The following is a 27,480-nucleotide window of genomic DNA, read 5'->3' as shown; positions in this document are numbered from 1 at the left end:
ATGCAGTTTCTTGAATATCCTGTAAAACTGAACTTTGTCAGAGATCTCTGCGTCCAGCAGATCCTCTTTGCTCCATTCACAACTAAAGCCATGCTGACTCTCACCCAAGAGCAGATGCTTATCCAGGTGCTCAAGGATCTTACTTTTTTTCGTTGGCTATTATGGCAATCTGTAGCTCATGGGGTTGCCTTTTCCACAGGCAGGAATTATACTGCAGTCTGCTAGTCTGGCAGACTGACTCTGCAATGACAGCTTGGGCCCATGGCAAGAGGCTCTGATACTAATTTCCCAATTGTGTTCTTCCAATACTCTCAGGTGGCTGCAACCCTGGATACTGTTTGCATTGAACACACTTATTTGGTCTTACTTTCCTGTATATTTCCTTCACCTTGATCCAACTTCTCTGACATCTCTGCTATAAGAAACTCTGCAACATTTCATCTGGAAAAGCCAACACAAGTAATTCACTGAACTTCTCTTTCACCACTTATCACTCCAGAGTGTCCCTTTCACACTTGTGTTATCAGACGGTCCCACTGTCTCCCATTTCAGCTTCCTGGTTTGGATGTATTTCAAGTTCCCTTTCTATTAGTTTGCACATCTTTTTTTCAGACGTCTTTAAATTGTCTCTGAGTACTTCTAATTTTCTTTTTATAATTGATCTGTTAGGTTTTAGTGCCTCCATTGGTCTCATGTCGGCAAGCATTGTATTTTTAGCGTATTTTTGAATATGCAAATGACTGTTTCTCTGTCACTGAAGAAGATAATGAAAACTGAATGGAAAGAACCTGAAACAACCAAAATGTAACCCACTTCCTCCAGAACTAAGCAGCAATTTCCCTTCAGAATAAATGACAATGCTATTAAAATTCAGGTATTTCTTTAACAGAGTTATGAGAAGTGGTAGCTGTTGTAACTTTTGATCACTACTCTAGCTAGCCAGCACATATGCAGGAGGAGGAAGTAAACCTGCTGTGCACCAGCCTAGCACAATCCCTGTGTACCACTTAAATCCCACTTAATTCAACAAAATAGGGTCTAAGTGGTATTTAATTAGCAGAAAGGCCTACTCTAGCCCTTAGTAGCCCAGAGTAAATTTCACCTTTACATGCCAGCTGAAATTGATTGATTTGACACTCATTTGTCGAAATGTTACATATTCATCAGGCTGGAAGGAAAACATATTAATGCAGAGGGATTGTTCTTGAAGAAGAAAGAACAAATAATAATAAAAAAAAGTAAACTCTGGACTGTCTATATCTGCATAAGGCTATGGCTTGCCTGAACACAGCTGGAAAGGGCTGCCTGCTGCCACCCAGGTCTATGGAAAACTCTGCAGGGCTGGCACATGCCTGCCTTCCCTGCAGCATGCTGTGGCTCAAGACATAGCCTAGGCACATTTTCAGATTGTTCTTAGAATTTTCTGACCAAAAGGGTATTTCAGTCTCTACTGCTCCTCTGAATGATGATAGGATATACTGAAGCAGTAAAATGAACTTGCTTTCAAATTCAGAGCTATATTTGCTATTTAGACACAAAACTGCTTCAAAATGATTCACACATATTTAACTAGTACTTTTGTACTACAGATGCTAAAGGAATCAGAACCAGACTTTCCAGCACTATAACATTCTGATTTCACTATAACGTCCTGATCAGACTGTGACATCCTGATCAGACTATAACATCCTATAACATGCTGATTTCACTCATTACATTTCAAAAAAAACAGTCACTTTAGACCACAACTTTCCATCCCTGTCTCCCAATGAAAAGAACTTCCTTTTAATGATCTTATAGAGGTGATGGGAGGATGATTTCAGCAGCAGTCACTGGTTTGTTTTTGACAGATATAGCCAGGGTTAAAACACACATCTTAAATTTTGTGATTAAGATGACATTCTTGTTAGTGAAATATTCAAAATCAGCAGAGCATAAACATTTAGAACAGTGAGGATGATATCACTGGCTGATAAAAATTTTCCTCTGGCCCCTGGTCTGGAGCCATTTTTTCTTTTTTTTGCTTGATTTTCAATTGTGATTCAAGTAAGTGCAGGAGTATTACTAAGATCTGGTGGTAAGTATGAAGAAAATTTAAAATAATACTTGCTTCTTTTGCCTGCCAACTACAATAATTCTATTAGACTTTCAAATGTGCTTCTGTGACTTTAAGGAATTATGCCCCAAAGCAACTGAATTTTCTATGCATTGAAACTTTTAAATTATACAAAATATAACATTCCATGATGTCAACATTATTTTTCTTTCTTTTTTTACTTTTTAAAATCAGAAGGTATTTTATTTAAAATCATACACAAGCACCTCATTAAAGTTGCAGTTTTCAAATGCAGAGCAGTAAGATGCCAAACTAAAGATTTTGATAGTACAGCTATTTAAAACACAAATGTTGATTTCAATGGTAGTTAAGACTGCATCTAAGTATTCTTCCTGGACAGAATCACAGTCCTGACTGGGGGCTGCAGTTTGTTGTCTGTGGGTATCTGTGGTTATCTGTCTCTGGAAACTGTGTATCACATCTATACACTAGAGTCTTTGAAGAGAAGTTTTAAAAAAAAAAATCAAATAAAGCTGCATTCACTTTTTGTTTTGAGTAGAAAATATGCCTTTCTGGCTTATTTCTCCAGCTGTCTTACCTTCAGGATTTGCTCTCCTACATGTTTTAAGAACATACGTAAAGACTTGCATCACAAAATGAGGGCAGAAGACCTGCTGCTATCCACTTGCCAAGTTCAGCAGTTACAGGACTCACCTGAGATAAATGCCTGCCTCTCCACAGAATGTTACCTTGCTCTTCTCAACTTTCCATATCTATCTATCTATCTATCTATCTATCTATCTATCTATCTATCTATCTATCTATCTATCTATCGAGGCTCACAGAGTGACATGTCTGTCTGCAGCTGCAGAATGGTGCCTAAGTCAAGAGGCAGAAGGCACTCATACTGTAGCTGTACCTGCTGCAATGCAGGGCTCGATGGATTAATCTACCAGACCCAGGCATACAAAAAAAAGAAAAATTCAAACAGCAAAAGGAGCTTTACTTTTTATTGAAAACGTAAAAATCATGTGAATCATGTACAATATTTTCTCATAAGGAAAATCTTAGCTGTTTCATAATGTTTCACAAATCTGTAAAACATTTAATTTTTATAAAGACTTTTTCATTAGTTAAAGATAAAACTAAAGTAGTATTACAATGCTATTTTCTAAATTATTAACAGAGAACTGAGAATGTTTAACAGATTAATCCATACAAGTGGCAGGAGAAAGGACTCTTCCATTTGTAAATCTGCAAAAGGACACACAGAGGTATATAGGGGCATGGGTTTTTTGTTTCAAAACTTTAAAAAATTAAGTGACATGTTAAAACACTACAGACGTGGATTCATAGGATGGTACAAGTTCTAGGACTGCATTTCTCTACACTACCTCAAACAGTGCAACAGTGATTCAGTGTAAATCTCTACAGTGTTTCATTGATTTAATACTTGTGTTCAAGTATGTGTCCATGAGAATGATCAAAATCTCTACTTAGCTATTTTAATTTTCTTGTTTATAATATAAGTTACAGTAGAATATCCCCTTCAGTATGTTTCTAAATCAAATGAACTAATTTCACAATACATTCTGTAATAACCTGTTTAATAATGTTAGCTTGTTCATTTTGACATCTGTTGCAAAAAACACGAGTTCATTCTGACTCCAAATGCCAAAAATATAATAAAATTAAAAAGAACTTTATTTCCATATACAACAAAACTATTCAGCTAAATTAAAATAAATTCAAGATAACATGACTTTTTTTTTTTGCAACAGATGACATTACTGAAAATAAACATTTAAAATACTTGTTACTATTTTTTAAAAATTCTGATAAATGTATCCAAAATTGTTCATATAAAAATTAATTATGAAAATGTCAGAAGATAAAACATGTTGGCTGCTTAACCAAAACCATTAAGGATGTCTGACAGGCAAAAATAAATTAATTTGATTAAATTATATGTCATCTGATAATATTTGGTCTGAAAAAGCCTGTGTGGGTGTGTGTGTCTATAAATAAAAAGATTGCAAAGAGCTGAGAGCCAGCCAGCCTGACAGAGGTCAGCTCTTTTGTTGCATTTTTTGCGCATAAAAGTCCCTGCATGTCTCACAGCATCGCTGATACCACCTCATGTCTTGACAGAGGTTCTTCTCTCTTATCACTCTGCAGTACACAGGCCACTGGTCTCCTAGGCACTTGAATGTCAAAGCAGCTGTGAAACAACAACAGCGAAATCAAATATACATTACTGTTGCCTTTACTAGTGAAGAACCATGTACCAAAAGAGACAAGGACATAAGAAGTGTATCTGGGAAAGAGAAAGGGTTCTAGATGTAGATATTTAACGAAAGAATGAATTCCCCTTGTCCTCCTGTTGTCAATATATTCAAATAAAAAATTTTAAGGCCAGCTTTATTTACAAATTGGATTAAGTTGCATCAAACTTAATTAGTTTAATGTCATGCGACTGTCTTCTCATGAGTAAGTGGAGCTCACAGCTTACCACAGAAGGACTGTGTCACTGAAGTTGGAACACTTCACACTTAGTTATACATATCAAGTGTAACTAAATACTGGCATACGTAGTACATTCATGGAATTAAAATGGGAACCCAGTAAAAAACAGGGCGCAAGAACAAGATGTTGTCCAAAACCCATCACAAACACTGAAAAAAGAAGTCAATCTCAGATTTGAATTAATCTCCTATGCTAACAGAAGAGAAATTTGTAAAAGAGGTGGTGGCACAATCCTCATCAGCTTTCACTAGCCCTATCCCCAATTCAAAAAATCTCTACTGTATGATATGAATGGAACTGGAAGCCAAAATTATTAGTATATTGAAGAGAAGCATTCCATTATGTATTTCAAGAGACGTTAAGGTTTCTACTGGATTGGATTCTGACTCCATGCTGGATGACATTGATTTGTAGATTACTAATATCAGTCCTAAATAATCCATGCCATGAGGACAATGTGGCCAGCAGGTCCAGAGAGCTCATCCTTCCCCCTCTGCTGAGCACTGGTGAGGTCACACCTTGAGTGCTGTGTCCAGTTCTGGCCCCTCACTTTGGGAAGGACCCTGAGACACTTGTGCACGTCCGGAGGAGGCAACGAGGCTGGTGAGGGGCTTGGAACACAAGGCCTGTGAGGAGGGACTGAGGGAGCTGGGGGTGTTTGGCCTGGGGAAAAGGAGACTCAGAGGTGACCTTATCACCCTCTACAACTTCCTGAAAGGTGGCTGTAGCCAGGTGGGGTTAGTCTCTTTCTCCAGGCAACAAATGTCAGAACGAGAGAAAACAGTCTTAAGCTGCAACAGGGGAAACACAGGTTGGATATTAGAAAGAAGGTTTTCATAGAAAGAGTGATAAAATATTGGAATGGCATGCCTGGGAAGGTGGTGGAGTCACCATCCCTGGATGTGTTCAAAAAAAGACTGGGTATGGCACTCGGTGTCATGGTTCTAGTTAAGGTGTTTAGGGCATGGGTTGGACTTGATGATCTTTAAGGTCTCTTCCAACCTAGTTATTTTGTGATTCTGTGTGACAGCATAGCCCTATCTTTTTTTTTTGCACTTCACATTAAGTCAAATTTTAATTGACACTGTATTTTTTTTGTGTTACTCTGATTCACTTGACTCTGTGACACAAAGCTGTTTATATAACTTCACCAGAGGAAAATCATCAATGATGGGGAGATGGCATCTTGCTTCTGAGTGACCAGCTGAACAAAAAAGGATAAAGTACAAAGGGGAGGAACATTCAAATGGTGAAACAGCAAGGAGAGGACCATAAGCAAGAGCAAATTGCAACAATGAATACGGTGCAGAAATGTTCAAAGGTTAAAAACCTCAAAGAGAAATAAGCTTCACTGTCTTAAAAGAACTATTGCACACAGTCTGAAATGCCTGACTTGTTTTCCGTATGGGAATAATCTATTGGACAGGAGGATTTATCTTAACAAGGACTCTGGAAAATCAGCCAGAGGGGGTGTGCTGTCTTAGAACAAGCCTTTGAATATTCTCATCATGCTCAAGATGCAGACAAATTATTAGGGGAAATAATGGTAATCATCATGAACCAGGCACTGGGAAACAAAAACTACCAGAATTAACAGTTCTGTAGTTATATAATGACATAATTTCTTTAAGAACAGAATAGACCTGAGTTCTGCCAGGTACAGAAAATCTATTCATTCAAAGAAATTTTCCTTCACACATCCTAATACATCAGGCATAGATGTAGATTTGAACTAAAGACATGTGGAAAAGCTGTTTGTATTTAAAGAACAAATAAGGGCCTCCTTGATTTCACAAATACCAAGAGAACACAGTTTGAAACATTTTTAAATAGAAAAGAAGGTATTTTCTTACTTTAGAAAGATTTGATAAAATTGGGTGAATATATATAAAAGCATATATGTTTATAGTGTCTCTAATATAAATATATTTTCATATGGGACATTTTGTTCCCTTAATATCATAGAGTCTCATAATAAGGTCCTTCCTTGAATAACAAAACCCTTCACCATTTGAGTATGTACATCAGTTACAGTCTCTGATGTACATACTCAAAACCTGAGACAGGAAGATCAGTCTCCGCATAGAATTTAAATCTCCTTAATAACTCCTGACTTCTGTTTTTAAACTGGGATCATCATTACTGTATGGAGAGAAAGCTCTGAAAAGAGATTTTTCATCTTTGACTGCTTACCTAACCTGGGTGATGTTATTGTATTAACATTAATTTTCTCATTGCAGGGATGGAGATGACAGGGTCTGTAGGCTGCAGGCTTTTCTGAAGAAAAGCATTCATTGCCATGCCTTCCCGTGATCTTGTGCATGCACTGGATGACTCGAGACTGCATTCCTTTGCCACAGGTGACAGAGCACTGGAACACACAGAAGACACATTCATTGTAAAGGTATTTTTGCTGGTAATCATGAACATGAATTCCCGGTCCATGTGAAGTGAGTGGCTGCTTCTTCAGATGTCAGCATTCCAAGATTTTTGAATTCTATTCCATTAGCTAAATGAAAATCAATTTAAAAAGTACAAATTAATTAACAGTACTAATTGAAGGACTCACTCCAGCATCCTATTGCTATCCAAGTCCATTTTGCAGAGCCTGTGATGAAACTCAAATACAGCAATGTGCCTGGAGGAAGCAAAAGTTAGTCTCTTGTATCTATATACAAATTTACTCTTATTAGAGATTACAGTGATGGTAAAAACAGTCACAGACACTAGCAGAGAGAAGAATTTTTAATAAAGTCATTAGTTAACCACAGCAAAAACGCTCTTTCTGCTGAGCATAATTAATGCCTCCTGTCTTTGCATCACATCTTCATGTTTTCACGTGTCTCACAAATAAAACACAGTGTGAGACACGATGCCAGGCCTTTAATCCATCTTGACATCTTGTTGCCACAGAGAATGAGGTAAGAAAAGAAAACAACTGAGCACTCTAACAATGGTAACATTTTACTTCTATCACAGTAACATAATATATTAGAGTGAAAACTTGGACAGTGCTGCACAGATGCTTACAAAACCTATTCCAAACAAACAAAACAAAAACCAAACCAAAATATGCTTTTGCCTTTTCTGACTTTTTGTGAACAAAATTTCATAGGACATGAATTACTTTTCTGTCCATTTGACTCACATGCTATTGTTTTAACTACAAATCTATTAAAAATTACATATTAGAATTTCATCCTAGCCTCTAATGATTTTGACTCAAGAACCCAGAAATTTCACCAATTTTTACAGAAATTTTCTGTATAGAACATCTTCAAATACTAATCAGTTTCTTGTAATGAATAATTTAAGAGCTTAGGCTGCAATCCTAAAAATGTTTTTCTAAATATTTTTTATTACATAAATATTCAGAATATATTTTCTTGAGAGGCTTCAAGAAGCAGCTGAAAAAAAAAAAAACTGAAATCAGAAAGACAAGAAGGAGGTGCTATAACAAAAAATGTTTCCCAGCCATCCTGTCTCGAGATGGAGAACTATAGTTTTCTTCAAAGGATTAATAAACTTTGACTATGTGGAACACTAAATAAGTCTTTATCCTTTGGTTTGGTTATCTACGTGCATTTAAGTGACATTTTAAAAGCCTATGTGGAAGAAAGATTTACACATGCTAAATGGGAAATAGAGGCCTTGTGCCCCAATATGTGCATCAAGAGAAGGGAGACGCCTGTCTTTTGGACTGTAAGACTCCAAGTGATTACAAGGGACTAGGATATACACTTGGAAGTTTTCACAAGGGACTGAACTTGTAATCACATGAAATCAAACACTGGCATTCTACAGAGGCAGCAAGTGGACTTGATTTTGCTCCTGTTCTCAGTGAGCCAATACAGAACTGTATCTTGCTGAGTTAATCAGATACAGCTTCCATGAACCAAGACATGTAAAGATATTAAATTATGAATACACAGTTGTCTATTCAGTATCAACCACAGTTTAACACATGAACAAATATATGGTTTACAGGAGGGAAATCAGTACTGAATTATTTTCAAAGTATACCATAAAATCTAGTATACTGCTGTAAAATTGCATGAGAAAAGTATCTCAACAGAATTCCCCTTCTTGAATTCTCTGCCTTTTCTTTTGCAGCGGAAAATAATCTGAGTTCCTATAACAGACAACATTATGCACATGGTCAACACGTAAAATCACACATGTATCGACATGAATTTTATCCCCAATAGCAGATGGAATACAGATTTTTATCTTGCTGAAATTCTGACCACTCCTTAAATTCCTCTCATCCTAGTTTCAGAGATATTTATTTTTGGAATATTTTAATGAAGTTAAAACTGAGACAATGGAAAAGTAAAATTTAAAAAGGTGAAAAAAAAGGACAAAACTAAAACTACAACATAAAGAGAAAACAAATGTGAGAGTAAAAGGAAAGTGAAGGTGATATGATGAAGCTAGTATGTTGAAAATCTCTACTAAAGGAAGATAATCTTTAAATGTTATCATGGTGATCTTAATTTACAGTAATATTGCATGCAGTATTACATTTTTTTTCCTTCAAAGATTTGTATGTTTATCAGCCAAAGTTAGAGTATGTGCAAGTGTGTGGTACCTCCTTTAGTCCACTGCAGAGAAGGAGGACATGGACAGGTGGACCTGGTACATAAGATCTCAAAAAATAATTTCTTTGCCCTTAGGTCATCCTAAAGTAAGTAGGTGCAATCCAGCCACTGGGAATACTGGAGGGGAAAATGGGATTTGCAAAAGACTAGTCTTTTGCAAACAAAATGGGTTCCAATGGTTTATCTGCTAATTGGTAATGCCAAACAATTAATGTAGGCAGGTGCCTTTGTGAAGAGCACTCTGGCAAGAGTCACATCTTTTCTACATCAAATGAGCTCTGGCTTGAAAGTTTGTTGTGACTGCAACTGACACAACAAGCAACAAACAGACAAATTTCTCAGCTAATCAGTGTTTAGGTCTGAATTTCCATGCAGAATCTGGCAACATTTTGGCATTAAAATCTTTCCTGGTGAATTAATATCCTTTAAATAACTGAGTCTGCGCTTGGTGAGATATTCCAGTGTTATGAAGCATTACAATGTCGTTTTCCATCCCAACATGTAGAGATCAAGACCATTAGTCTTTCTTGACCTGCCTATTAATATCACAATTTTAGAAACTGACATCAAAGGATGATTAAATTAAATGTCTCAGTTCATACAGGAAATGCGTGGCAAAGCAGGAGATAGAGAAATTTGTGCTCTGTGTTCTTTTATTTTCACAGAAATGTACTAAATTTTAACAGTGCACTTATTTTTATTTTTTTAAAAATGGGAACTTACTAAGTCTTGTAAGATGCTTGTGGAACATCAAGAAGAAGCAGGGCTACTCCAGTGATTTGCAATCCAAAACTTTTAAACCCAAGCTCGTCAACATGCAAGTAAAGCAAGATTTTTCCAAACACCGAGGGTTTTAAAATCAGTGAGGGATCTGATAAGCATGCTGTGCTCTTCTATGTTCACACAGCAGCAGCAGTGGTGGTGTCTGACTTTGAAATTAAGAATTCTACTGACTGGAAGCCAGAAAAAAAATTACCACAAAAGCTCATATAACTATCAGCTATATTAGCCTATATATTTAAAATAGTATGAAATAGAGAAAGCATCAGGCATTTAGCAGTGCACTTGCTAGCTACACAGACAAATAGTGAAGTTTCTGTGTCCATGATGTCCATGTCTTAAATGTGAGTTTGTCTTGCAAACACATCAGCCAACTGTTGCTGTAACTGAGAACAGACACTGGATTTTGGAGAATAAAAGTAACTCGTATTTTCCTTCTTTATCCTGAAAAGACACGGACTTGTTCTGGCTTTACTAGGAGACACCTCAACTTCTGCAGATCAGTCAGATGAACCTTCTGAGCAACAGCTCCAACCTTCATTTTGACACTCATTTTACTGTACATGTATGTGTACATTCAAGCTGAAGCAGACTCTTCCAAAACTACCTGCCAAACTTACCTCACCTTTGGATTTCCCTCACTGCAAATATTCAATCTGATGTAAATACCTTTGACTGGATATGCAGCTGTCACATTTTAGGTAGCGCTTATGGTATGTAGTTGAAGTTGTATAGATTCTGTATACTTCTGGACTTTACACATTTAAAACTCTTAACAAAGCTTTCAAATTCAAAGAAATAAAAATATTTTCACTTTTACACATTAATCAGTGAATTTAATCAGAAATAAATTTTTGTGCATATATATACACACACATATATATCTATATATGTGATTTACATATATATATATGTAAATATATATATATATATATATATATGATTTACAGAAAATGCCCACTCCCAACCAATATGTAGAATTTTCATTAATTCAGCAGGTTTTGGGTTAATTCCAACCCACAGCTTTTATTATTAGTGAATGAAGAATACATTTCTATAGTTCTTCTTCCTACCCACTCTATCTCCCCACATGTCAGTCTTGCACATGCAGTACTCTATTTTTGTAGAGGTTAATTACATTTTACTTCTCACTATTCAGATGACCTACACTTTAAGGCCATGTAGCTGATTAGCAAAAAGTTCCTGTAGGACAACCATATTTGTAGGTTTAGACTAAATGTTCTAGTACACAGCCAGAGGGCTTTTTTTATGTGGCTGTTAATCTGTGCATCTTGGACACAGTCCTAAAGGTACTGTAAAACTATTCAAGCAGCAAGACATGTAAAACATTCTTGTTAAAGTTTACAAAAAAATCCTGTGTAAAGATAGTCAACACCTATTTTTTAAAAAAATCTTTTTTTCTTAAAAAAATCTTACTACCCTGTTTGAATTTTGTCCAACTTTTGAACTTCTTTTAGATATAATTTCGAGGACAGAAACCTAGGTGTTAGATATAACAATTCTTACACTTGGCATGCACACCCGCTACCCAAGATTCCTTCTTTCTGTTCCCGCCAAAGATATATATTCTGGAGAGAATACATATTCCCAAGGCCAACAGCTGAGGAAGTTGCTGTAATGTGTTAGCTGCTTCCAGCTGGCCTTTATGAGAAGTAGGAATTCCTAAATTAAGGGAAAAATTGTCACTGGCAGACAGTAACAGTCAAAATGTGTCTTTCTGCCAAGACAACAGGCAATCGCTGAAGAGGCTGATACAATCCACAATGAAAAAGCCAATCTGTGACAGTATTAACAGAATTGACTTGGACAATTTATTTTTGAGAATAAGTGGACTGCTCAATAAAAGGTTTTACAAGTCTAAGTAGCATTCAAAGCAGGCTGGCGTGCCTCTAAGGACACTCAGTGATGAGTTTTACTGGAAATTATTAGCAGAGCATTCCTAATCATTTATGTATAGGTTCATCAGTTCCAGCTTTTAAGCGGTTTCAACCTTTTCATGAAGTGAGTGTGAAACAAGAATAGTAAGCAATCAGACTTTAGCAGCAGGATTCACATTTGCTTACACACTTGCAAAATCTTCTTCTGTTTTGTCTTTTATGAAGCTTGCATTTGAAGGTAGGTAGTAGATAATGTGGTGCATTTTTTTTTTTCAGCAAAGGCTTTGTACTGAGTTTGCCAATATTCTTAAAGATTAAGTCAAGCAAATAATTTGCAGTTTATAGAAGTCTTTTTTTTTTTTTTTTTTGTTATAAAGGCATTTCTGAATAGTGTAGCAAAACCAGGGACAGACAGATACAAGCATAAGATGGAGTCTGAGTTCTCACATGCATAATTTCCAGGAAGGTCTTTCTGCCTCCCTCATTTCTGACACACCCAACACCTCAGTATGCCAGATTTAAAATTCAGAACTTGTGCTAAGTTTAGCTAAAAAAGTATCTGCTATTGGTCTTTTCTAAGTTTAGCAGGTCTGAGTTATGCCTATTGATTTACCTTATAGTCCTCTTTTTCTCCTTCTTCTGCCCACTGCCCCTCAGTTTTTTTCTTCATAGCTCTTTATTCCAGGGTAAGAAGATATAAGATTCCAAAAGAGATAAGATTTTAAATTAAGACAGACAGAGCTCCAGTTCCCTTGATAAACTAGAGATAGGGTTCCCATGGAGGAAATCCTCATCACCTCATCTCAAGATTTTGAACCTTTCTTTTCTTTTTTTTTCTTTTTTTTTTTTTTTTCCCTGAATCCTTTTTAAGGCCCCATGGAGAACAATTTGGTTGTTTGGCAGAGGAGGCAAAACTGCCTTTGGTATCAAGAAAAGAAGCAATTGAAAGTTCATGAGCTGATTACAAAAGGAAATTATTTTTTTTCTAGGTCAGTATGTATCTATTCTTTAGAATATCATTGCCTATCTACTCTGAATCAATAGAGGGGTTGGATAGGCTTGAATCTGAATGGGCTCTCTGGACTCAGTTTGAAAGTGGAGTATTCTTTGTCTCCATGTGAAACCCAGGCTCCAATGCCCAATTTCTTTCTTAGGTGAGTTAATGAAACACAATCATCAACTTAACGGTTTAAAAACTTGGATTATTCCAATGACACAAATTTGTTCTGTTAGAGACAACCTGAAGTCCAAATCCATAAAACACCTGAAACTCTATTACAGGCTACCATTTCCCCCTGATATCAGGGAAGGTATCACCATTTTTCTCTCATCATGAATGACCTATATCAAAGCATGGACAATCCTATGATACCATAACAGAAAGCCAAGTTCCTCTATATGCTCCAGATGTATGTACACACCATTTTAAATTTTGTAGTTATACTTTCTATAAATCTATATTTAATACAAAAACACATCCAAGTTTTAAGGCAATTTAAATATACCTGAAATAATTATTTATTATTATTTAGGACTTTAGACACACTGCTAAATAGTATTTGACATCATAACACTGGTGGATTTTACAGATTTTAGCCTTGTTTGTGCACCTTTGCCTGGGCACTGCTGCAGGGATCCTCTTTTAGCGAGGAAACAGAAATAAATTTTAGCTGTGGATTTGTGGTTGTCCCAAATGCCTGCCTGTGCTGACTCACAAATGCATATATTACGGCCACTAGTGCTTAGCAATAAACAAGACATTATTACATTTCCAACTTTCATATCTGAGATTTCATTGCATGGTATTTTGGCAGGAGATGACCGTCCATTCATTAGGACTATCACACATCCAAACAAGAATCTGCAAACAGTTAGATTTCATTACATAATTACCTTTATCCTTCTGATTAAATTAGTTGAGAATGCTATTCTGGAATAATGAAAACAAATACTTAAAATTAATTTGAAATATTAGCCTTTGACTATATAATTATATTACCATACATGACAATGCTAGCCTGATGCTCAGTAGTAAAGCTTGCATGGAAAATCATAGTTCAACAGCACAAAGAAGTAATTAAAGGATTACAGTATTTCCAATGAAAAGACAGGTCACAGAACCCACTAAGGACACAAAGGAAATTTCAAATGAGAAACTCCAAGAAAATTCTTTCTTTTAAAATTTTCTATTTTATCTATTTACTTTTCAGAAATCAAAGAATCATATGTCAAAAAGCTCTTCTGTTCAACATATAATTAAGCACTGTCCTTTAAATATCATCACTCTATGTAGCACTTTAAAGTTTTTCCAGTAGGTTGGATAAATGAAAATTCTTTTCTGATAATGACTTTACTTCCAATCACTCTATCTACCAAATTTTAAATAATGAAATCTGAAATAGCAAGTGACTCACATAAATGGCTATGAAAGATATTAAAAAAACCAAAACATAAAAAACCTATGAATTTACAAGGAAACTGAACTCATAGGACTTTTATTTAGCTGAAACACAAGAATAAAATCATAGAATCAGTTAAGCCGGAAAAGACCTTTACGATTGTTGAGGCAAACCATTAACTCAGCACTGCCAAGTCCATTATTAAACCATATCCCTAAGTAACGCAATTACGTGGCAACTCCACTATTTGCCTGGGCAGTCTGTTCTATTGCTTGATAACCCTTTTGCTGAGGATCTTTTCCCTAATATTCAATCTGAGCCTCTGCTGGCTCATCTTGAGGCCATTTCCTCTCATTCGGTCTCCTCAGGAGAGGAGACCGAACCCACCTCACTACAACCTCGGAGAGAGTTGCAGAGAGAGAGAAAAGGTCTACCCTGTGCCTCATTTCCTCCAGGTTAAACAGCCCCAGCCCCCTCAGCCACTCTTCACAGGACTTGTACTCCAGACCTTTCACCTCTCTTGCCCTTCTCTAGACACGCTCCAACACTTCCATATCTTTTTACAGTGGAGGGCTCAAACCTCAACAGCCTCAGCAGTGCCAAGCACAGGAGGATGATCAATGCCCTGGCCCTGCTAGCCACACTATTGCTGCCACAGACCAGGATGCCATCAGCCTTCTCAGCCACCTGGGCACAGCTGGCTCATGTCCACTCACTGTTGACCAGCACCCCCGGGTCATTTTCAGCCAGACAGCTTTCCAGACACTCTGCCCTAGCCTGGAGCACTGCCTGGGGTTGTTGTGATCCAAGTACACAATCCACCAGTTGGCCTTGTGGAAACTCTTACCACTGGCCTCAGCCCACAAATTCAGCATGTCTGATCCCTTTGCACAGCTTTTCTACCTTCAGCAAGTCAACATTCCCATGCAAACTGCTGTTGTCTGTGGACTTTCTGAGGGTGCACTTGATCCCCCTGTCCAGATCATCAATAAAGATGTCAAACAGGACTGGCCCTACACTAGGCTCCAGGGAGTACCTCTTACCACCACTTCTCTCTGGGTCCAGCCACACAGATCGCTCTTAACTCGGCAAAGAGAGCACTTGTCCAAGCCATAGGCTGCCAGCTTTTCCAGGAGAATGCTACGGGAGACAGTGTCAAAGGCTTAGGCCCAGGTAAACAATGTCCATAGCTTTTTTTTCATCCACTAGGTGGATAACCCTGTCTAGAAGAAGATCAGGTTAGTAAAAAACTGCCTTTAATAAACCCATATACTGAGTGGGCCAGATCACGCAGGTTCAGCACATGCTGTATGATGTTGCTCAGGATGATCAGCTCCTGACCTTCCCCAGCACTGAGGTAAAGTTGACAGGCCTGTAGTTCCCTGGATCCTTCTTCCAGCTTCCAGACTATCCTCATGTGGATCCCTCACAGAGTTGTCTAAGTGATGGAGCAGGTCACTGACCATTTATCCTTTCCATTATGAGGGCTTGGTTGTATTTCCCATCCCTGTCTTTCATCTCAGGGGGCTGGGCACCTGCAGAACAACTGGTCATAATACTAAAGACCGAGGTAAAGAACATAAAAAGCACCTCAGCCTTTTATTCATCCTTTGTCACTATGTTGTCCTTTGCATTCCAATAAAGGATGGAGATTCTCCTCAGCCCTCCTTTTTTGTTGCACATACATTTATAGATGCATTTTTTGCTGTCTTTTCTGGCAGTAGGATGACTAAACTCTAGCTGGGCCTGGACCCTTCTAATTTTCTTCCTGCATAACCTCACAACATCCTTGTAGAGCTTCTAAATTGTCTGCCCCATCTTCCAAAGATCATAAACTCTTTTTTCCACCCAAGTGGAAAAAAAGCTCTCTGTTCAAACAAGGCAGTCAGCTCATCTTTCAGCACAAGGGGACAGACAACTCTTGCACCTTTAAGATTTCTTTCTTGAAGAATGACTAGCCTTCCTGGACTCCTGTGCCATTCAGGATTGCATCTGAAGTAACTCAGTCAATCAGTCTTCTAAACAAGCCAAAATCTGCCCTCTGCAAGTACAAGGTGGCAGTTCTGTTGTTCCCTGTCCTTACTGCTTTGAAGACTGAAAACTCTATTTTTTCATGGTTGCTCTGCTCAAGGCAGCCTCTGAAAAAACTATTTCAAAAGAATTTTTCAAGATTCAGTTATTTCTTACATTTTTTAAGTATTTTCATCTTTTGCCTTGTCAAATAGACGAGAAAACAGCAAAAAGTGACAAAACCATAGATTAAAACAAAATAATGAAAACCAAACAATAAATATTTTGAGATAAAACAAGAATTTCATGGAATATCAAGTTTACCCACAAGAATGAGGCATTATGTTCTTTAGCTGCATGAAATACAGGATAACAGAAACATGAAATAATAAAAAAAATCCAATAAAAATCTGCTAGGTCCCACAAGAAAAAATGGATTACATAAATTTTAACAGAACCCAAATTAATCAGTTGTAAGAGTTATGCATGGCAGATGACAGAGTCACAGATACTGAGCAAAAATTTGGAAAAAGCTAGATGACCTTAGATATGGAGATACACCAGGCAAAAGAATGCCTAATTCACCAAGTCTGAGCACTAGACCATTCATCTAACTGCTGAAAATTCATATCAGCCTTCCAGAAAATCCACTGTTCAAAGATCCCAGTGTCCTCAACAAAAACTGGCAGGCATTTCAGGAAAAGCACATAGCATATAAAGGACATTACTTCTCTTCAGCAATTCCCAAGAATGGCTTCCTTCACTTATTATGTATTTTATATGCATATGTGTGCACTGCCCTGCAGACTGCCCTGCACCAGTAATGCACGGCCTGACACTGTAAAACTCAAAAGCAGCAAACTTTGGAAATTTTTATCTGCTTGGGTAGTCTGTACTATGGAAGATATTAGCAGTGAAGGAGGTGATGGAAAACTGTGAATGCTACTCTCCATAACTTCTGCATTAGTGGAATATGACATGTGGTGCATGACATAGATTTTCTCCTTCATCTGGCCTTCCCAGGGATCACTACATCCAGTCAATCAAACTGATCAATTTCAAAGGGCGCCTACATCTGGTACAAAAGCAGCTCCACTGCTTTGCTTACAGCAAAGGTTTCATTCTCTTGGTAGAACCACAGTATATTTTGTGGGAACCAGCATGTAGAAAATTTACAGAGCTTCCTAAAGATTCAAAGTCAATGGCTTCATACTAATAGCAACAATATTTCATTCTGAAATATTGCTGGGCAATTAAAAATTAAAATAAAACAAAATTTATTTATAATGTTGTCAATAATCTATTTTAGCAGTATTTTTATCATTTTACTTCTGCTACCAGGGAGTAAAAAACCCTAGCTTGTTCAAGAATATTTCAGATCTCATTTCTTTTGGAATTCCTAGACTTCATCTAACTGTTCAGGTTTATGAATGTGACTTAGAAGTCAATCTTTTCACTACAGATTTGTATCTCTACAGAAGACCTCTCAACCTCCTTCCATGGAAACTACTTTTTAAAATCATCAGAGTCCAAAACAATTTTGTTCAATTGCTGAATAATGCATCAGCATTACCCTTTTCTTTCTCTGTCAGACAGTGTCAGAGACACAAGAGTGGCTGTGTAAGTGAACCTCCTTCTTGCCCACACTGCTCCTTCAGGTGGCACTGTGCAGCACGCTGTACATTGTGTGGCAAGACTGTGGTTGTACAGACACAGCTAAACACGGGGCAGCATTTGCCTCACTACATGCTGCCATCTTCCAGGCTATGAGGGTTGGTTTTCTGCACATGCACCCTTCTTTATGCACTACACCATCTCGTACTCCTTGTTAAGGTCATTTTGGGAACAAACTTGTCCACTCTTGATGGAAACATAAAAGGTAATGTATAATGGGGGTAACTTCTGCTTAAGACCCTCTCCTAGGACACAGAGGGAAAACCAGAGTATGTATTACGGGGTGGATTTAATTTTTTTCTTTCTTTCTTTTTCTTTTCATTATTTATTTGATTATATAGTTCTCCCACCACCATGGGAGAACTACTGACTTGATTATATTATAACTTCTATTATTTCACATTGCATAATTGCTTTGTCCATACATCTACTGATAGTGTTATATTTTGACTCATGGCCAGCACTATTCCAAGAATCTATAAGAGACTAATAATTTTGGAGGGGGATCCAAGGAAAAAACCCAAGGCTAAGTCCCTTGTCAGTAAAATCATAATATTAATATAATCCTATTTTTTTAAATTGGAGGAGATCAGTTGAGTTTGTTTGCTATGTAAATTTAGAGTCTATTTAAATATTTAAGCACACAAAATGAAGGTTGAACATCCCGTGCCCTTGAATAGCTAGTAAAAAAAGTTTGTGGGCATTTACCTCTCTCCATTTATACACGATCTTTGACTGGGGCAGAAGGCAAACAATCCTTATCACTGACATCTGCATTGTGTACCCCTCAGTAGATCTCTCTGTGAATCTGTCCCTAACAGCTGGAGACTTGACCTCCTCTGACTACACACACACACCTTCTAGGGAGCACTGCATGTAGTGTCTGAAATAAATAATTTGGAATATGCCATGAATCCCAGCCCATTCTGGGATTCATTGGTGTAAAAACTAAGCAGTTGCCTCAGATGCCCTTCCAGACTCAGTGGAAAAAAAAAGTAGATTAACTTTTGCTTCATGTTTTTGCTTCTTCAGGCTATAGACAATATGAACTGCATGCCAACCACTGGGACCACTACCCCAGATGTTATATTTGACTCCTCAGTATCTCTGGTATAACACACAGATACTATTTTGAAATTCTGCTGCTGCTCCATCTTTAGTTTCTACAGAATGCATCTTTTTTCCAATCTTTATTACAACTTACACCACATTATCTTCTCCGATCCCCTGTAGACACATACTATATCTTACAAATTGCTGGTCCTAAATTTTAGCTTGTTGTCTGGACTTTTGATCCTATTTTTCCTTGCTGAATGATATAATATTATATTAAAGTTTCAAATTACCATTTTCAATACCCACTTTCCAAATTACTCTCTGTTCCAAAATTCATCCTGCTTCTCATGCTTCATTTATTCTGCCAATGGTCTGAAAAGTGTGATAGTAGCAGAAAAAAAATAAACACATTTTCCTACATAAAGTACCATAGACATGCCCTTTGAGCACCCTACGCTGCTGAAATGAGAATGACTTCTACAATGATGTGTTCTTTTGTAAGCTGTGCAGATGTGTAAACATGCAGTTCACATGAATTTAATTTCACCTCTCCTCAGCCTATCTGTTTATACTTAGGTGATGAATGCCTCTGAGCATCATCCTGTCCTTGTATGGCTTTGAAACGGGTAGCCAGTGGGCAGCTTAGCAAGGGACACTGTTGCTAACAACACCTTGCCCTAGCTGGTGCTGGAATAGCTGTGGTCTGTAAGCATTCCTCATTTGAAGGTACTTCACACATCGTTAGGTAGGATATGCCATGGATGGCATTTGCTGGGAAAATATACAATGTCATTGGTAATGTTGCTAGGTGCTGCCTCCAGAAGCTCAGTTTGAGCTTTTATTCTTTCCTTTCTCATCATACCTATATTCCTCACAAAGGCAGGCACAGAGCCTGGGAGATGTTACAAACAGCAATTTTTAGCATACTGACCCAGTGGACTGACTTAAACACCATTACAGAGTTAAATGCTGCACACAGGCCAGGTTGTACAGACTGCTTTTAGACTGAGTTTTAGAAGGATTACTAGCTCCATAATTGATCTATTGGAGCTTGGAATTTTGGTCACATTTTCTTTCATCTTGGTATTGTTAAAACATAGAGCTCAAAAACTGTTTTGTTGGATTTTTATGTGACTATACCAATAAAACAAATTAACTTTATTACAGCACTCCATAATTATTAATCATGTTATCTTTTCAGTAATAATGCAATGTAAGCTTAATTGAAAATTATGTCTTAGGAGTTCAAAGGAAACAGAAAAGGGAGTAAGCTATTAGGCCTCTTGTTTCACTATGTGAGAAGCGTCATCTAAATTTTTCAAGTAAAGTCTTGGCATTAGCTAGAGAGAACTTGGCTCTGCTCAAAGGAACAGATTTCTGTCAATGTCAAGAACAAACCTAAGGAGTAAAAACTGCAAATACAGAAGGCTGCATTGAACCTCTGGGTTTGAAACAGAGAGAAAGATTAACAGTTATCTGAGCTTTTTGTTTGTTCTCACCATTGTAGGCATATTAACATGTATGCCATGACTTCATATTGTATTAACATGTATGCCATGACTTCATATTGTTATGTATTCCTTCAGTGGAACAGAAGAGTAACAGAGAAAAGAAATTGACATCCAAATATATTTTAAATTGAACTTGCATCTCTGTAGTGGAATCATGGTATCTATTTTTTAGTATAGATCTTTGAAAATCTCTGCTGCACAAGTCACAGTCAGAGTGTATGTTAACTGTTCAAAAGATTTTGCCAATTCCATAATTCCTTGTGTCCTAATTTTGAAGTTCAAAGTGCAGTTTAGGTGACAGTGTTACAGCTTTGACTCTGTAGGAGGAGACCAGGAAATACAAAATTGCCAGTAAATTTTAAACAAGAAGATGTAAGTTTTTGTACACTCATGTATGACATGTTTGTTTGTGAAAAGTACTGAGAGGATAAAGTTCTTCACTCCAGAGGGCACTGGGAACACAGTGTGACTGTCTCAGCATACCCACACAGCCTCAGCAACCCCAATTTGAATGACTGCTTCAATTAAGAAAGCAGATGGTCATTTCTCCATGGTTTACTTCCTACTAGCGCTAGTGCTAAATGAGGCAGGTTTCAACCGCAGTTATGTAGTAGAGAAATGGAAATACTAAACGTTATTGCCAAACATATCTTCTTGTAAAAGTAATACGGCTACTGAAAGTTAGTTGCTTCTGTTGTTTAAAAAAATTAATGGTTATACTATGTGCTTTTGAAGTAGCTAGTTACTCACAGAGTACTTGCAGCTAATTCTTGGAAGGCTGGCTAGCCATACACTGCTGGCTTTAGTCCTTGTTTCCAGCTCCTACATCACATGAAAGACAACTAAAAATACATTAAATACTTCTCCATACAAGCAAATTTAAAAAATACTGCAATAATGTTAGGTGCTGAAAGTAAAAGTGTTGTGTGCAAAGTTATGAAGAGAAACAAAGGAAATAAAAAAAGATTACAATCTTTCTGCTGCAGTGTGGTCTGTGATACAGCATGAGAAAACCTTGACTAGGCTCAGTTTCAGAATTTCAGCATGTATTGGGTTTTACAAAACTGTATCACTGAAGGCCAATCACAGATCTAACCAATATTGTTTGTTACTGTTTGGCCTATGCTTATCCACCTCTCAGAACACATATGCCAAGGAAATAATGTAATGACAGTTATGTTGAGTGTCCACAATAATAAAAAAATAATAAAAGAAAAACAGTAATAGATGCTTCCCAGATGCTAAAATGTTTATGTGGAAATTTAAGAGGCTAAAGGTGCTACTGTATAAGGCTGGAGGGTGTACTTTACTGGAACCACAAATAAAGTGTGCAAACACAAAGCAACAAAATATGTGAATGGTAAGTTTGGAGCTGGCTGCAGTTTATGAAGCTGCTTGCCTGCCTACTGACACAGTAAGATAATACAAATTTGGATTGTATTGAAGATTTATCTCACATTTACTTCATATTCCTGATTTTTATTTATACTGTAGGCCCACTGTGACTACCAGTTTAGGTTTTTTTTGTTTATAGCCTTCTTGTTCCTTCAGCTGGGACATTTTTACATTTTTGATAAAAACTCAACTTGCAAAATGTGTGACGCTGGGAGCCACTAGTATCAAGGATTACTCACCTTAGACCAATCTCCCATTCTCCAGACATAGCATTTGGAATAGTCCTCACAGTCCTCTGCTTCTTTAGGTCTTGTGGACAAAACACATTTCTTGCGTGGATTGGTGCACCTCACAGTCCGATGCCGTACTCCTTTACCACACTTTACAGAGCACTGTTGGAAAAAATGGTTTTTCAGATTTCTACAAAATTCACTTACCCCATTTCATCCCGTTCTATATGACTTCTGCCAGGTCAGCATAAATATTTCACAGCTTCAGTGTTCTCTTAACTTCCAGCCTTCAATAGCATCAACACTAGATTTATTAAAAAATAAAAACTGAACAAAAATTCCTCAGGGGACAGAATGATAATTGATTCATTTTTACTAAAATTAGATTTAAAAAATTACTTGCTTAAGGACAGAATAGGCTTTTGAATAAGAAAATATCCAAGAAGTTATGATTAAGTGAATGCAAAATGTTACACCAAAAATATCAGGCAATCTTTCTTCATCCAATGAAAGGAAATACAGTGAAAGAAAATCAATGTCCACAGGAATAAGATATGAAGCAACTTAAGAAAAGCTCTGTTCATGTCCAACAGCTTTTTTTGGGAGGAGGAAAAAATGTAGAATGGAAAAGTAAATACTCCAAAACTATGCAAGAATCCAGACTGAACTTGAAAATTCAAAGTCACTATATAGTCAGCATGTGAAAGCTCTTTTCAAGTTGCTCAGAAGGTCCTAATCTATGGGTTTTTTCACCATTCCCACTTACAGAGCCAAAAATGATGCCATTTCCTTCTCAAAACATTATCACTGCTTTTGATCATCCCACTGCTTGCAGTTCAAAACTCTCCTCTGCCAAGCTGATTATAACCACAGGAAGCAGTAATGGTCAGTTTCCTACATAATGGTGATAGTAGGAATGGCCACAGGAAATACCTCGCTCTTCAAAAAGTATTTATTGCTTCCAACAACAACATGCTCTCTCTTTTCTCATCTCTGAAGTAAAACAAACTGACGAAGCAATCTGTGTATTTCTTTTACTCATCTCTGTAAATGGATGTCTTTCTTCTCACAACCAGCTCTCACATTATAAAACTGTGTACCATGCCAGAAACTGCTGGTATTTACATCTCCTATCTCTACCTTAGCATATGCTTTTTATCTTTGAAAACATTCCCTATTTGTTAGCTCTTTCTTGCTTGGGGATCAAAGAGTTCTGCTGAGTAGAGCAATTCAAAGAAGGGACTGCACCCGCATTCAGAAGCTGCTATCTGTATTTTGATCACAGAGGGATCCATAGCACAGCTTCTAGTGTAGGATGCAATTGGAATTGCCTTTACTCTTTCAATAAAAGGAGAAGTTCCAAATTAAGCCTTTCATCTTGTCCAGATGGCAGTGAGAACAATACTTTTCTTCCTCCGTGGTCAGTCAATTTTAGAAAAAACCAAAGATGAAGAAAGCCAAATGGACGAGCACATTCAAAGACCTTAAATTAATAAAGCTTTTTGAACAATGACTACATTTTGTAGCAATACCTCAGGATGCAACATATGTGAAATTGTGTTACTTACAAGCCCAATTGCCTATTGCTGCTGCTTTGGAAAAAGAGCAAAGAAAGAGGAAGGGAAGAAGATGCCTTTTTTTTGCCAAAGGCTCCCCTCAAAGCCTCTCTGAAGCAGGATGGCATCATCCATCTGCTGATCAATATCCCTTGGTACAAAAGCACATCCCAGATGTTTCCACTCTGAACCCAAGGTCTTGTAGCTGGTAAGTGGTGCCTTAATTCCATTTCCCCCTAGTTACCCACTACTACAGACAGGACATACTTGATTATATGTGCTTGAGAACTGGCCAGAAGAGACTGTTGCACAACATTAACTAGATAAAATGCAGTAGCTCTACACAGCAGGTTTTCCTAGCCCCTGAACCCTTTGCCAAAACATTGCATGAGGACTCTGAAAATCATTAGGCTAAACTGCCACTTGATGGTGAAAAAAACCTTATTTGCAAAGAATACTAAGGCACAAATAACGACAATGGAGTATTTGGTGTATAAACAAATGCAGCACCTCAGACCAGACCCCGGCCTCCCACACAGTCATGCAGTCCTGGCCTTCACAGCGCTGTGCAGAAGCAGGCTTTGGTCCCAGACAATCCCTCTCCCTAGCTCTGATCAGGGTCCCATTTCTGAGCTGCTGTGTGCAGGCTACTTGTCTGTTCTGGGTTCCTTTTCCACATGTCCTTGAACATGGTGTCCACTCTGTCATCATCCATCTGCGAAGAAACACAGGTAATGTAGTAATACAAAATCAGGAGGGGAAAAATACCATTATAGCTTATTCACTTATTCTAAGTGTATACACCCAAGACACACTTGCATATTTTCAGCCTCCTTTTACTGTTATTTTGCTAATGGAGTATTTATGAATCTAACATATACTACATTTCATATGGTATTAATGTACATATAAAGTCCTTCCCCAGTACACTTCCCCTATGTTTTCAAACTACTTTCCTCTAATTATAATCCCAATTAGAAAATTTCCAAAATGCATATATAAAGATGACAGATCCCTGATCAGCCTGCCTGTTATTCTCTGTGTATATATCAATGTCAAGTGTATGTCAAGCATATAAAGTCCAGCATTCCTTGAAAATATTGTGTTGCAAGAAAGAATCACTCAAATGTGAAAGACTCATTGCCCTGGAAAAAGCACAAAAGCCCAAAATTCTTCATGTCTTTTGGAGTAGAGGCCTAACGGGGTGCATGGCTTAAATCACAACAGCAAAGAAGGCTGATGCAGCTTGGCACAGACCACATACCTAGAGAGCAACCGTTCTAGAACATAATTTTCCCCAGATGTTCTGTAGATCCAGATTATGGCCATGTGCCCTTAAAAAATCAAACAGTTCTGCCCCTGATGTTCTGTCTCCTGACAACACAAGAGTTTTCAAGGAGACTTAGTTTGCAAGGAGAGTTTTTAGGAAACTGAGATTTAATAACATTTTTTCAACCTTCTGTCATGCATTTGTAGCAAAAACATAAAACACTTAACTAAGGGTTTTTTTCTTATCTGTCCAGATATATAATTTACAAATCATGACCTGTTAAGACAATGAAATAGACTTTAAGATATTTCTTCATAGGCCAATAGCAAGAAAGTACTTATGCAAGTGTATGCTTTGGTAACATTTCTGTTGAAAGCTAGTAATATTTTGTAATCATCACTTACAGTGTTTAAAAATTGGATAATTAAATCTTTCTACATTTCTCTGCACAGCATCTCTGAGTATGTATTAGCAAAGTTTTAAAATTTTCACTTAATAAGCCAGAAAAAACACAGAATACTAAATATTTATGGTAGACAATGCCTCAGAAAAAGATCAGATTATTCCATTACTATTCATTAAGTAAAGAGTGGTGCTAATAAAACAAAATTCTCAAATCTGCATATAATGAAGTTTAAATAATCCGTCCAAAGGTTAATGCCCTCTTTTGGGAAGACCAAATGTCAGTAGTTCTGTCTTACTTAAAATGTATAATACTTCACATTTTATCAATTTCAGTATTCATCCTTTCCAAGAAAGCTATGTCTTCTCATTCTTTCTTCAACAATATTTGCATTTAATTTATTTTGCATTGTTTTGTTTAAAAATGCCATCTACCCGTACTCCAGATGACTGCAGCAGACTGATCCTAGTGCTTACTCCTGGGGATGCTAGCCAGCTCTTGCTAGCTGCTTTGCCCTCCCTTGAAAGGTGTGGACTTGCTCTCACTTGCTTCAAAAAAGTACGTGCAATTCTTGAGGACCTCCTCAACACATAATTTTTAGCTGCCAAGTGGCATAACTCTGAAATGGGCCACTGTGCTGACCTGGTCAGCCAGTGCAAGGAGCAGGCTGCCAGTTCAGCTGCAGGAACACCAGTGGGTGGTGGGTGGCTTTGCTTGGCACAGGCTGCACATGGACCTGCCTCCTGCCTCCTGCAATATTCAACCACTAGAGTCTAGTTCAGCACATACAAGGACTTTAATGGGGTGAGAGGAAAGAGCAGAGTGAGGGGCAGGCTCGCTATACTTCAAGTTGCATTAACATAAAAAGAATCTTTAACAGGGATTGATTTATTTATTTACTATTTAGGGTACCAGAGTTTATCAAGACCTTTAAAGACATGAAGCCTTGCTTCAAAAAAAACCCCTCCAAAACATATAAATTAAGAATATGGGATTAAATCCCATCTATGTCTTTGTAAAAACAGCATTTAAATTTCAGTTTTATGGCACAGATCAGTCTTAAGAATACTTCCTGAGGAAAGGAAATAACTGTTTTACTGGATAAGAATTTATTCAGGCTTGGTGCTTATGGACTCTCTTTCATTAAAACTCAGGAGAAACAATTTCCAGCATTTCTGTTTTCCCTTCATTTTGCATTATAATGTTTTGAATTAATGTATCTACTGGCCATTCATTGTGAGAAGCAGTCCACTGCTTTTACATGGCTTTTACATCTAGATATTATAGTTTAATTTAACCAAATCATTATTACCTTGTCTGGCAGGGCTGTTCATTGCACTTGCGGATCTGTGGTTCAGGTTTTGTTAAATATTTGCACTTCTTGTTGTCCACAAGACTGATATTCTTGTTCATAATCTTTGTGCAAGAGACTGTTGTCTTTCTTTCACCTAAAAAAATAAAAATAAGCAGGTTTGTGAGGAAAGCAAGAATATGCTAATTGTTAAGGACACAGATACAACTATTTCATACACAGTTTGGCTAAAAGAACTGAAAAAAAATCAAAGCTACCAGGGAATCTGAAAGAAATCCTACAGTTTGTACAGAACATTGTGAGTTTCTAACCTAGTCTTTGCACACCACCATCAACAGTTTTTCTCTTACTCCTGCAATTAGTTATGGGCCAAACCCTCACTCTCACTGGAATAATTTTCTTTCTCAACCACTGCAACTCCATCACTGAGCAATGCTTGCAGAAAATTACAAATATGGTTGTTAATTACTACATAAAATGAGTAAAGAAATGACAAATAGTGGCTGGCATTCACATAAAGGGAATCAGCACATGCATCCTTCAACAGAGTGCCTGCACTATTTCCCATGAACTAAAGAGGTCAGATGACCTGATCTGCAAGGTCAGAAAACCATTTAGGAATCTGGGTACTGCTGCAGAGATCAAGTGCATACTCTGTACAGAGTCCTTGTCCTGATGGTGACCTGGAGCCTGGTGTCTCTTGAACGTGGAAGCGTTAGAAATTAGAATTTAACGTAATACTGACCACAAGCAGTTACTTGCAATTAGATTGGAGTCTTATTTTTAGAAAACTAGCAATTCTT

General features: G+C 37.4%; 1 protein-coding gene across 1 annotated transcript in view; it reads right to left on the bottom strand.

Moving 5' to 3' along the window:
• Positions 1-3,055: 3,055 nt before the first annotated feature.
• Positions 3,056-27,480, bottom strand: part of ADAMTS19 (ADAM metallopeptidase with thrombospondin type 1 motif 19) — a 128,114-nt gene continuing 103,689 nt past the window's right edge. Inside the window, exons 19-23 of the mRNA XM_039724118.1 lie at positions 26,678-26,813; positions 24,203-24,407; positions 22,146-22,298; positions 6,776-6,953; positions 3,056-4,277 (exon numbers count right to left, since the gene is read on the bottom strand). Coding sequence (XP_039580052.1) covers positions 4,126-4,277; positions 6,776-6,953; positions 22,146-22,298; positions 24,203-24,407; positions 26,678-26,813 — 824 coding nt within the window. The 3' untranslated portion in view covers positions 3,056-4,125. The remainder of the gene's footprint in view (positions 4,278-6,775; positions 6,954-22,145; positions 22,299-24,202; positions 24,408-26,677; positions 26,814-27,480) is intronic.

This window comes from Passer montanus, unplaced genomic scaffold (assembly GCF_014805655.1).
Source record: "Passer montanus isolate IOZ18808 unplaced genomic scaffold, ASM1480565v1 scaffold52, whole genome shotgun sequence".
Lineage (NCBI taxonomy): Eukaryota > Metazoa > Chordata > Aves > Passeriformes > Passeridae > Passer > Passer montanus.
The sequence above is the reverse complement of the archived record's forward strand: the minus strand, read 5'-3'. Positions and strand labels throughout refer to the sequence as shown.